General features: G+C 40.0%; 2 protein-coding genes across 3 annotated transcripts in view; one reads left to right on the forward strand and one right to left on the reverse strand.

Moving 5' to 3' along the window:
• Positions 1–13021, reverse strand: part of cenpp (centromere protein P) — a 55003-nt gene that overhangs the window by 21151 nt on the left and 20831 nt on the right. The gene's annotated exons all lie outside the window — the stretch shown is intronic.
• aspn (asporin (LRR class 1)) lies at positions 520–7974 on the forward strand. Its single transcript, XM_058054635.2, has 8 exons — positions 520–777; positions 3155–3426; positions 3554–3666; positions 4865–5078; positions 5602–5712; positions 5873–5966; positions 6332–6470; positions 6850–7974. Exons 2-8 carry the CDS (start codon positions 3189–3191, stop codon positions 7045–7047), a joined length of 1107 nt encoding a protein of 368 aa, XP_057910618.2. The 5' UTR covers positions 520–777; positions 3155–3188; the 3' UTR covers positions 7048–7974.

A 13021-nucleotide genomic window follows, 5' to 3' on the forward strand; every position in this document is an offset into this window, starting at 1 on the left:
GTGGAGTTCATTAGAACCGTTTCTTCTGAGATGATCTCAGATGGTTTGGAAAATATGACTCCCCCCCCCAACGAGAAGATGCATCAAAACCAAAGCGGTGTCTGTGTCTCGGTGCCAAAACCAGGGCATACTTGCTCCGTCTCGCGATGCCTTGAGTTGTGCGTCGGGGTGCCGTTCCAGCTGGGCTCAGCAGAAAATACAAGCGAGGGATGGAAAATAAAAAATGAAGCACAGAGGAAGCAAGCGAGTTAACTTTTCCACTCTTGGCACACGTTTAAAATGTTTGCCCGATGTGTAACATACACAAAATACATGTAGCAGAAAAATAGTTTATTGGAATCATGCTGAGCGTAAGCATCATGGAGGTTTATTAACTTATCTCACATTCACAGCAAATTGATAACCAAATAAACAACGGCTGTGGAAGCAGGAGACCAAACTTGCTCCCCCATGGAGACTTGAAGATCGGGAAGTGTGAGCTAACTACCCCTGGCATCGCTTTAAAGCTGCTGACAAAGAGGCTGCTCAAATTCACAGATGCTGTGATGACAGACAGCGTCAAGAGAAGCTCAACTTCTCACCCTAACAACAGAGCTTTTCCATCAGTGGGGGTGTTCTACGAGTATTTTTTTTTTTTTCATTGCTGCTGAGACAGGGGGATGCTGTTCTCCATTCCGACTTAGGTTGCATCCCTCAGTCTTCTTAGCTGAAACTGTGCTGCTCCTGCATTTACTGCCTGGAGTTTGAACAGGAACAAAAAGTCATCTGACGGCTAAGGTAGGACACCCGCCAGCGTTGTTGCATTTAATGACAACATTTGTTAAAGTATAGATTATCTTGGATTGGCATCTCAGGCATGGAGAATTTTCATTCTGTGCACAAAATTAGGTCCAAAATATATGTTAGTCCGAGGAAAAGGATTTATTTAATAGGAGAAAGTTTTTAATGTATTTATTTCAGATTAATTTTGCATTTTTAGTGCAACACAAAATCAACCTTTGTGAATGCAAGATTGTGGTTTAAATTTTTTTTTTATGTAGAAATAAATCACACATAAATAATCAAAATTAGATCATTTTTATAATTTTTTTCCATTTTGTAGAAATAAAATAAAAATTAATTTTCATACCAAACAAAGACCAATTACATTGTATTGTATCGGTTTTGTCATCTCATTTCTTTAATAGACTGAGGAAAAAATAATTTAGTAATGATAGTAATTACGTGGTAGTAAAGTGGTATACATCTGTTTTCCGATTTCTTGTCTATGATTTCTTTATTGTGTAATAAATGACGAGAACAAACCAAACTTATAAACAAAAATAAAGAAAGCAAACCTCGTCTGTATAAACGTTTCCACTTGAACTACATAAAATGTGCAGCTGAAAGGAGCGTGCTCAACAGTATTTGCAGTCACAGCAGCCTGATGATCGACCACCACCACGACCGCATATTTGTGGCTGGACCGACCGAACACTCTGCAGCAAAGATCAGAATCCATAAAAATCAGCACACAATGTCAGACTCTCTGCAGGCGGCAGGAGTAGTGCGGAGGACACATAAATCACTGAGTAGATGGCTTAAAATGGCAAACAGGTAGGAGATGGCAAAAATATTTGTGTTGGGTGGAATAACTCATTTCCAACTGAAGTCTTGGCATTGGACGTGGAAACAATGACGGAAAAGCTTGGTTGCCCTTATTTAAGTCTTTAGTGAAGCCCGTCACTCATAAAATGGAATTGTTACATTCAAAAACCACAAAATTTAATCAAAACGTGACATTCCAGAGATGTCCGAGGTCGGTCAGAGGTGAGCACTAATAAGTCATAATAAACCAATAGAAGTAGAACAGCACTCAGGAGAGCGCAGACCTCTGCCAAGGTTAACAAAAGTAGGGGAAAAAAAATTGATGGAATGTTGTATTTGTGTTTGTTTGTCTGACCACAGAGCTGCGAGGGCAGCGGTTTCTTAAATCAGGAGCATATACTGTACTCTCAGAAAAATAAGGTAAACATCCATGAATGGCTTCTATTGTGAAGCAGAAAATACAAAAGACATGTGTCTCTATCCTGCTGACAGATAAGAACTAAAGATAGACCAATCCGAACTAAAATGTGAACTATGGGACCCCATGGATCAGGTCGTTGCCATGGTGACATGGTACATAAACTCCACCCCTGTAGAGTCCAGTGACTGAATTGGCTGTTCATTGCTAGCATTTTAGACATACTGTACAGCAGGGGTCTCAAACTCAATTTACTTGGGGGCCACTGGAGTTCGGGTCTGGGTGAGACTGGGCCGCATCAGGTTTTCAAAAAAACAAAAAACAAAACGCATTTATTAAAAACAAAAAAATATTTTAAACTAGAATGTGGTTCCAATTTTCTACAAGAAAAGCTCTAATCGGTAATAAATAAATAAATATAATAATAATAAAAAAACGGCAAATAATAAAAACTTAAGAAACCACATATAGTTGGTGGGTAGACAAATTATTTTTTTTCAGATTAAAATGAACAAAGCATTATTAGAGCCCTGTAGACATGACAAAACACGACTATAGTCACATTTATTCTCTTTTTAATTTACAACATATTGTGCAACTACAGGGTCTTGAGACACATGCTAACTCGCAAACTAGAGAGATAGCCACCTAAACGGTAGCCTTCGAGTTATTTCCTTTAAACTTAAATAGCCAAAAACTTACCACTTCCACACGGATAGGGAGGATAACTATTAACAGTTATTTAACCTTTAACATGAACATTAATCAAACGTAATAATTTTTTTCTGGGTACATGATACCATACAGCATCCATATCAAACTTACGCGGGCCGCACTAACATTAAACTTTCATATCAAGGCGGGGGCCTCCCGTGGGCCGCGTGTTTGAGACCCCCTGCTGTACAGTGATAAATACAAAGCTTGCTTGAACCGGTTTCAGTACAGGTGATGCTGATAGCTCTGAAAGCATCATGTAAACAATTGGGAGTGGTTAGAATTAATGTAAATAAATGCTGCAACTACTTTTCCACTTCTGGTCTGTCCTCCACAAACTGCTACAAGAGTCGGAGTAGTAGTCCAAAGACATGTTGGGCTATGGACTCTGTTGTTTTGGCCAAACTGTTCTAATGCTTTCATCTGCACCTTCAGCTGATCTGACACTGATCAGTCCTCCAGCCAAATCATGAGGTTGGTGGTCCTGCTTTGTCTGCTGGCACTGGGCAGCGGCAGCAGCAAACACTACCAGCGAGTCAACATCATGGACTTCATGAGAAACTACGACGTCATGATGGCAGATTCGAGGGACGACAATGACAACGACGACGACGACGATGACGATGACAGCCATGACCATGATTACTACGGCAACTGTCCAATGGATTGCCATTGCTCACCAAGAGTGGTGCAGTGCTCCGATCAAGGTGAACAGATTCAAACATTGTGTTTCATAATATTGCAGTTCCCACGTTATAATAAGATTTCTGTTTGCCGTATTTAAAGTAAAAGATCATCACCACCAATGTTAACAAAACAATTGCGATTCCACAGGTTTGATTAACGTCCCTGCAAAGATTCCTGACAGCACCGTGATGATTGACCTCCAAAACAATGATATCACTGAGATCAAGGAGGATGATTTTAAAGGCCTGGACAAGCTTTATGTAAGAGCAACAAAAGGACATTTAAAGCCAAATTTGTCTCGCTAGCACAGTGTAGCAATCCTAACATCAGGCATTGCAAGGCGAATCATCTGAGGAAAACTAAATGAGTCACATCTCATGTGCAGGAAACCACATGGTAATATTTCCAGTCATGATGTTTTTGTATCGGCCCACATGTGTACGTTTATGTACTCACACGAATAATTAGAAGCTCTGATCGTTATCCTGCTTATGAAAACAAACCATGGAGACTAACAGCGGGGTGTACCATTCCCCTGTACTCTTTTTGCTTGATCTAAATCTCAAATGTAACTCGTAAATACAGCAGAATACTAATTTGATACAGTGCCGTAATCAGGAAAAAGTCGAAAGAAACAAAAAAACTTTGATTTACCGGCATTGGTAGTGCAGTCGTTCACATCCATTCATAACTGCCTTAGAGATGCTCGATATTGACTTTCATATGAATAACCAACATACCGATATTGCCCAGCACTTTATTACTTATACCAATAACAGCCAATAAATAGATATAGAGAGCCATCAAGAGATACATTATTAATCTCAAACATAGAACATAGAATTCACAAATAATAAACATAATAACATTTTGCCTCTAAAGGTTAATAAAACATGACCAATATCCAACCAAAATAATATGCTCTCCTAATATCAACATGCAAGACTGTTTAGTCTTAATAAATTCATAAATAAAATCAATTTAAAGGCTGCTGACAAGAGACAACATGAGAGTTTGGAAAGCTGCACATTTGTATGTGGCACAAACATCTGTTTAAAAAGAAAGTATGCTTACTATTTTGCTGTATAAAAGCAGCATGAAAAAACATATTAAATGAGAAGTTTGAAAAGAAGACGTCTTACTCCTCACCCGCACAACCAGCGCTTTCATTTCAAATTGCATATTTACATACCATCCAAAGGTGGAACTTTTTTTATAATAACTATAATTCCAGACCGCGGACATACTGAACTTGCAACCTTGTTGTTGGTTGTTGTGTAGAGTCAATATTAACAACAGAAAAAACGATACCGATCTAATTTTTATACCAATTCGGCTGACAAAGTGGAATAGGCTCAAGCACCAGATACAGTATGTGGAACAAACTGAGCAGTAACATTAACTGTATTTAATCAATCATCAATTTGACCATGCTTTGTTTGGTTTGTCCCAAACCAGGGCTTGTTCCTCATCAATAACAAGATCTCAAAGATTCACCCCAGGGCCTTCAAGAACATGAATCATCTTCGACTGCTCTACCTGTCCTACAACGTGCTGACAGTGATCCCGGCCAATCTGCCGCCCAATGTCATTGAGTTGCGCTTCCATGAAAACAGGATTAACAGGATTCAAAGAGATGCTTTTAAAGGCTTGAAGAAGCTCCATGTTCTAGGTATGGACTTCTAAGCACACAATGACATTGATTTGAACTTGTCAATGAGTGTGAGTGGGAGTGGGGTGTTGGATCTCAGCTGTCTTTGGGTGAGAGGCGGGGTACACACTGGACTGGTCGCCAGCCAATCCCAGGACACATATAGACAAACAACCATTCACACTCACATTCATACCTATGGACAATTTGGAGTCGCCAATTAACCTAGCATGTTTTTGGAATGTGGGAGGAAACCGGAGTCCCCGGAGATGGAGTTGAACCCGGGTCTCCTAGCTGCGACGTCTGGGCGCTAACCACATGTATTTTTTTTTTGTATTATATTCTTCAACAACAATTCAAGATCTCAAGCTTTTATTTTACCAAAGGATTTTTAATGGCACGATAAATAAACCAAGTTCCCTCGATCATCTGCATGGATTATAAAAACAGCATAAAAAAACGATATATGGTATTTTAATAGATGTGTGTTCTCTATAAAGAAAGATAGCATCACAACCAGATGTTCTTTTGTATGTTCAAACAGAGCTGGGCGCCAACCCTCTGACCAACAGTGGGATTGAACTGGGAGCTTTCAATGGTTTGTCAACCCTCTACGTTGGCATGTCGGAGAGCAGGCTAACGGCTATACCCAAAGGTACATTTGCTCATCTCTCTTCTGCTAATCCAAACAAATCAAAATGACGATAATGGACACAACCAGCGTCCGTTAATATGATGCTTTGTTTAATAATCATAAGTCATTGTTTACGCAAGTCAAAGTATTCTTCAGTTGACTCATGTTTTATTTATTTCAGACCTGCCCACTTCCATCACGGAGCTAAACCTCGAGTACAACAAGATCTTTAAGGTGGAAGTCGAAGACCTCATCAGATATAAAAACCTGCAGAGGTGAATATTACTCAAATTTCACTGAGATAGATTAATTCAGTGAATTTCTCCATAATTTGATGAATAAATGAATGCTGTGAATGAGTGATAACGTAAACCAGGGATCTCAAAGTCAATTTACTTGGGGGCCAGTGGAGCTAGGGTCTGGGTGAGGCTGGGCCGCATCAGGTTTTCAAAAAAAAAAAAAAACAACACTTTTTTTGGCGGGGGGCCTCAAACTAGCATCCTGCGGGCCGCATTTGGCCCGTGGGCCACAAGTTTGAGACCACTGATGTAAACAGTATAAAATATTCAGTGCAAAAGCTACTTCAGAGATAAAAAAACATACAGATGGAAATTCACAAACTGCATTTTAATGTTTGCAGACTGAGCCTGGCTTTCAACCAAATCAAGTTTGTGGAGAACGGCAGTCTTGCAAAGGTCCCCAACATCCGTGAGATCCACCTAGACAACAACATTCTGAAAAAGGTCCCACCAGGTCTCAATTCCCTGCGATACCTCCAGGTGAGAGAAACCCGCAGTCTAATCTATCTGATGAACCAAAGAGTTATAAGCTGGCAACAGCACGGATCAACCTGATCGTAAGTTCTAAGATAGCTAAGTAGCTTAGCAGTTTTGCAGCTTCAGAAATTCATCTCGAAGACTAAGCCAAGACAGTCCTCAAAAGACATGAAACTGTAAAAGTATTACTTGCAAAACAAATATTATTGCAACACTTCAAGCCAAAAAGAATGTCTAAGTTTCCAGTTCGTAAGATGTAAAAACTGAAGTCCCTTTTTCCAGGTCTTAAGGACTTTCCATTGCAGGTGCAGTTGTTTTACAGACCAAAAGACAAGTTTGAGTGTTTTGTAACATTTTTCCAAAATCCCTTCTCTCTGTTCAGGTTATTTTCCTCCATGCCAACAAAATCACCAGCGTTGGAATCAACGATTTCTGTCCAATCAGATTTGGCGTCAAAAAGAACTTGTACTCGGGCATCAGTCTGTTTGCAAACCCTGTCAAGTATTGGGACATCCATCCGGCCACCTTTCGCTGTGTAGGCGGACGAAGAGGCATTCAGCTCGGAAACTTCAGGAAATAATAAGGGAGGGGAAACGATGCCTTCAAGACAACTCATAAAAAATGGACATCTGCAGATACTCGTTTAACAGCATAACAGGGGAGAGCTGGAAAACCAATCTGAAACGACATCTATGTTTATTGATAGAAAGTCCGACCCCAAGACTCTCCTCTCTGCTTTGTTAGGTACACAACTTGCGCCCCTCCCCTTGCAGTCAGTTTTCCTATAAATAGAGCGCCTCCCATAGACCACACCAAGAACAACCGCCAAACAACTTGAGTAGTTTTACATGCTACATGCTACATTCTACTGGGTATAATAACATTGTATGAGATACTGTTGAGTAGAGAAATAAGCTTAAGTCGACTCTGTAACTTTCCTGAAATACGACAAACAGATAATATAATAATATTTTCTGTTTTTGTTATATGTTTTATTTTGATGCATTTTTCAATATGGGGCATTGTTGGCCAGTTGTGAACTATCTGGCACTTAAATCTCCATTTTTTTTCTGAACAAGTTTTCCTTCCAGCAAGTCTGTATTCACTGGAGGATATTGGTGATATTTAGTGCAATAAGTGACTCACAAGCCCAATGTTTGTTTCTCTTTTATATGATATCTACATACAGTACATGTTTTGGTATTTTAAGAAACATGACATTGGCCATCATGTCAAAGTGTCCTCAGCAGGGCTGGGGATATACAAACTTTATAAACACCAAATGTTTCTAGGTTTGAATTAAATGCGGCAACTAAATTAATCACATTTAAATTATAAATGTGTGGAAATGATCAGCATGGATGTTCTGTATACCTATTTTGTATGGAGTACTTGTTAATACAAACAAGTGTTGCCATTTTCTCCAGTGTCCTCTCCTCTAATGGTGCTATATTTATTGAGTATGTCTTTAAATAAACATGGAACACCTCCCCAGACAAATCCGAGTCATGAACTCCGAGTACTTCATTGTCTTCTTCGTCTATAAGGACTTTGGACCAGACTGTCCTTGGTTGTGTGCTTGTGGAACCTCACTCCATTAACTTTATACCAGTCAATGCTGTACGTCCGTGACAGAAGGTCATCCAACATTTACATCAACATGGTCCTCCAGTAAAAGTTCATGGCTGACTGAGATGTTATGAGCTGAAACTTTAAAAGGAATCGACAATCCTTATTAGACGAGAACACACTTTTTTCTCTTTTGTGTATGTTCTAAAGATATAAAAACATAACAAGAGACAGCTCATTACTGCACGTAATGGGACACGCCTACGCCGCCTACAAAGACCACAATTAAAACACCTCCAAAAACCAACAAGATTGTATGATTTTATATACATGCTGTAACCATAAACAATATTTTGTTGTTCATTTATTCATTCATTTTCTACCGCTTAGCCTCACGAGGGTCGCGGGGGTGCTGGAGCCTATCTTTGGGCGAGAGAGGCGGGGTACACCCTGGACTGGTGGCCAGCCAATCACAGGGCACATATAGACAAACAACCATTCACACTCACATTCATACCTATGGACAATTTGGAGTCGCTAATTAACCTAGCATGTTTTTGGAATGTGGAAACCGGAGTACAGGGAGAACATGCAAACTCCACACAGAGATGGCCGAGGGTGGGATTGAACTCGGGTCTCCTAGCTGTGAGGTCTGCGTGCTAACCACTTGACCACCATGCAGCCCTATATTTTGTTGCATTTTGGTCATTTTAAGTATTCCTGACTTCACATTAGCATTTTTGAGCCCCAAAATAAAAACACAGCAGCAGCTCCATTATGTAGCTTTTCTCATCGGAAGTCACCTGAGGTGTTTTGAGCACGTTGCGACATGTGTGTGGTGAAGCCAATTGCTAGCCGACTAGTAGCTGGCTGGCGTGGTAAGGTGTCAATATGGCAGAAACATACTTCGATCATTGTAATAATGTTAACAATAATAATAACAATGTCGCTGCAACTTAATATGCGAGGTAAATTATATTTAAATGGCCTGTTTTGGAGTTTTCTTTTGGATTTTAACAATCCTCATGTGAGATATGAGGATGATAGGCTAAATTCTCCAAAAAGGTGCAGCATTCCCTTAAGCTGAATTAATGACGCCCCCTGCTGGTTACTTCTTAGTAGTGACGTCTTAAATGCATTGATGGTTTCAAGTCAAGCTACACAACACAACACAACATAACCTCATTGTTAGATTTATAAAACTGATTAAGAAATGAATGATGCACCTATGTTAGACATATTGATTGCAGTGTAAGCAGGTCAAGTTATTTTTGAACTTTTATTCAAGAAAGCAATGATTAACAATGAAGAACTTGTACATTCAGTTTCACTGGCCTGCAGCAAATTACTGAAAAAGGCAAATTTGAAGGAATTCACTGTAAAACTTTTTTAAGCCCTTTCAGACACAACATGAAAAAAAAATGGTTGACCTTATATATTTCTTTAAATTATTCCTAAACTTTTTCCTCTTTCCACCAGCAGATGCCGCTGCACACAAAAGGTTCAAAAGCGCTTGGAAAGGTTGTTGCTATTCAAGGAATCTTTGATACTGATTGGTTGGTTTATCGATTGATTGATTTATCACTTAAATTCTTGCTTCCATTATTTTGCTGCAACAATACAGCATTTTTGTGCATACTCTACGCTATTGTATATACTGTATTATACAGTAGATTGTCAAGTCAATCAATTAAGCCCGAAATCTATTCACTTCCTTTCTCTGGTTCTACCTACTCCTTTTCAGAAATGTAGAATTGATGTAGTAAATTGATGTAGGTGTTCCTTATGTAGTTTTCTTAAGCATGCTCAAAATAAAGTACAATTTATTACCATGACCACACTCCACTACGGTAGGAGATGAATATAATAAACATGTATTACTGTTAAGAAATACATTGACAAATGGGTGACGGCGAGTACCACTCTGATGTTTGCATTGCAGGAAGGTTGCATGCGGGCCTTCAACAGTGAACCCGCCAAATGTAACTTGTAACTTAAATGTAACACAGCCCTTGTGTGAAACTGTTGCATAAAACTAGATTTAAAATGATTTAAGATACTGTAGGATCAATGTTCATACTTTGCCTGCCCCCCCCCCCATCCGACAGGAGTATCTTCTTGTAGACTGTCAGAAAGCCAAGTCTTGCTAAGCTATCTTCAGACCGACACAGCTGACAGGATGATTTCACAGCACCGTTCTGAAGCCCCTTGCAGACATACGCTTCTCCACTGTTTTGTCTCCTTTGAGATGAAGACTCTGGGTGTACTGTGGATGAGATTGTGAGGTAGAGGGAAGCGGCCTCTCTTTCTCCAGGAAACATATGGAACAGATCTGCCACTTGGCCAGACCGCCCTCCCTGCCACGTCTCACAGCACGCATGCACACAAAGATGAACGCACGTGCACGTGTACGTGTACGCACACTCACATAAACATGTTAAAGAGGAGGATATGTTATTAAATCAGTGCTTGTGCCTTCACAGAGGTAAACACGGTAAGAAAGAGCTCAACATGGAGGATCAGTCACAATCAAAACAAGTGATTTCATCAGTTGGAATTAGCAGAATGGCGTTGGCGTATCCATAAATCAAGAATTTAGAGTACTAGTATTTCTTTGGACGATCTGGAAATTGTAGGGATGTCACGAGAAACCCAGTTGACGAGACAATACACGAGATTGGGTCCGCGAAAATGAGAAGAGAACCGATTTTAAATTAACTTTAGGAAAAAGTACAATGAAAAAATTTGACTGGAAAAAGTACTTTAAACTGTCTTTGGACGAGAGGCGGCGTACACCCTGGACTGGTGGCCAGCCAATCACAGGGCACATATAAAAACAAACAACCATTCACACTCACATTCATACCTATGGACAATTTGGAGTCGCCAATTAACCTAGCATGTTTTTGGAATGTGGGAGGAAACCGGAGTACCCGGAGAAAACCCATGCATGCACGGGGAGAACATGCAAACTCCACACAGAGATTTGCCGAGGGTGGAATTGAACCCTGGTCTCCTAGCTGTGAGGTCTGCGCGCTAACCACTAGACCGCCGTGCTGCCGATATAATAAACAATTATGTCAAAATAATGCAATATTTCCTTTAATATGTCAATCTTTCATTCAGTAAAGTTGCGGAATAGAGGTTGGGGAATTGGTTTTCTCACAGGCAATTTGCGCCGTCTGTCAAACGTTGAAATGTTGACTTTTCAGTGAAGTGTCAGCTTTAATAGTTCCAACTTGTAGCTGAACAATGCACAGTTTACAGTTTTTGTCTTATCGACTGGTTTTCCAGCCGTCCTTTCATGTATCCTTTCATATACAGTAGGAGGATTGTCCTAGCCCTCTTGGTTATGTTGCTGGTCGGTTAGGTTGCTTTGTAGAGGGGTTTATGCGGCTAATGTGATGGATACTTCATCTTTGTTGACCGCTTGTATAAATGTGATAAACGCATGATGGAAGAAACACTTCCTGTCTTCCACTTACCTTCACAAACCTTATGTGAAACATGAACACATTTATTTCCTTTACGGTGCTAACTACCAAAAAAAAAAAGAGTTAGTATGAGCTAGCTAACAATGCACGTCATGGGACCTACCTATTTTAAAGCTAAAGCCTCAACCAAAAAAACTAAAAAAAAAAAATGCTAACAATGGTCAATTTACATAACTGACTTGCATATTAACCAAGCAACAGTAATATTGTTATTATAGCAGCTAACAAGAAAAACCTACTATATTTATCTGGCAGAGTAACACGATGCATCGCTAACCGCTAGTCTCAGCGTATCTTACAGAGGAACAGACAGAAGAGTGGATACAGAGGTCGCACTTTTGCTACGAAGACTCACAAGATGCTTGTTTGCAGTCAACATTTTATACCCGAGGACTGGAGCACAAGTCTTGTGCTGGAAGACACAGCCATCCCAATGAGAGCAGACATTGTAAGCGTCGTCACCGTTTCTGTGGTGCTGTTGTTGACGGAAGTAGCGTAAGCTTTTCACCAAACGAGAAATATCATTTTTTTAAACCTGAAAAATCTCTCATAACACAAGATCTCATGACAACCTGAGTAAATTAGTATTGGTTTGCAGCAGTACATGCCTTCTTAATATTTGCCATTTTGGTTAAAGGGATAGTTCAGATTTTTTGACATTCCCATCAGCTGTGTAGTCATCAACAATGACTTACCCCCCCAGCCCCCACACACACACACACTTTGCACGACACTCCTGATGGTGATGTCATACAACTTCATGTCATAAAATCCAATCTATCCAAACTACTATTCTGAAATCTTGCATATTCCCGAAAAATTGGTCGAACTCCAAAGCGTACTATATTTGGGGCATTTTACTTTGCCTGGGGAAATTGATACAACAGCTCCAGAAGTCTCCTCCGTCTTTGACACTACAAGACGGAATATTATATATTACGTAAGCCATGAAGGCATATTATGTCAGACCGTAATAGCCACTTGATTAAGAGCAGACAGAAGGTCTCTGGATGGCCTCCACTGAAATAATCCCTCGCCATTCAATCACAGATGTGTATGTCTTCTGAAATGATCTATGCAAATTACAGTTAACATGTCATTGCTCAAGTTTATTCTACAAGGACTCCTTGTGATGCTGCAGTCTGAGCACAAGGAGGACTTTGCTTTTTCGTAACCTAAGGTGTACTGGAAAATCTGAGTGCTTTTCAGACATATCGGAATAAATAATGGAGTCCCGTGTTATTTTAATCTTTATTTTCTGTGGTTTGCACATTACCTTGATTATGCCGTAAGCCTGGAAGAAGCCATTAGAGGCCCAAATATTAGGGATCTCACGTTGCCGCTGTTTAAACCGAGGAGAAAGGAAGCAATGGTAAGGTCATTAAGAAGAAGAGACCGCTACTCTCAGCTGCTTCCTGTGATTGGGGAACCAAAAACCTCATCAATCATGTCACAATTCAATGAGAAGTAGAAATGCATGGTCGTAGACAG

The sequence above is a fragment of the Doryrhamphus excisus genome, linkage group LG18 (assembly GCF_037039965.1).
Source record: "Doryrhamphus excisus strain RoL-2023G ecotype Guam linkage group LG18, RoL_Dexc_Guam_v1.1, whole genome shotgun sequence".
In the NCBI taxonomy this organism is placed as follows: Eukaryota; Metazoa; Chordata; class Actinopteri; order Syngnathiformes; family Syngnathidae; genus Doryrhamphus; species Doryrhamphus excisus.

Excerpts from the sequence above, each read along its gene's own strand:
- aspn (XM_058054635.2), top strand. The coding sequence starts at position 3,189 with ATGAGGTTGGTGGTCCTGCTTTGTCTGCTGGCACTGGGCAGCGGCAGC. Across the intron at positions 3,667-4,864 it reads AAGGCCTGGACAAGCTTTAT|GGCTTGTTCCTCATCAATAA; the intron begins GTAAGAGCAACA and ends GTCCCAAACCAG. Across the intron at positions 5,713-5,872 it reads GCTAACGGCTATACCCAAAG|ACCTGCCCACTTCCATCACG; the intron begins GTACATTTGCTC and ends TATTTATTTCAG.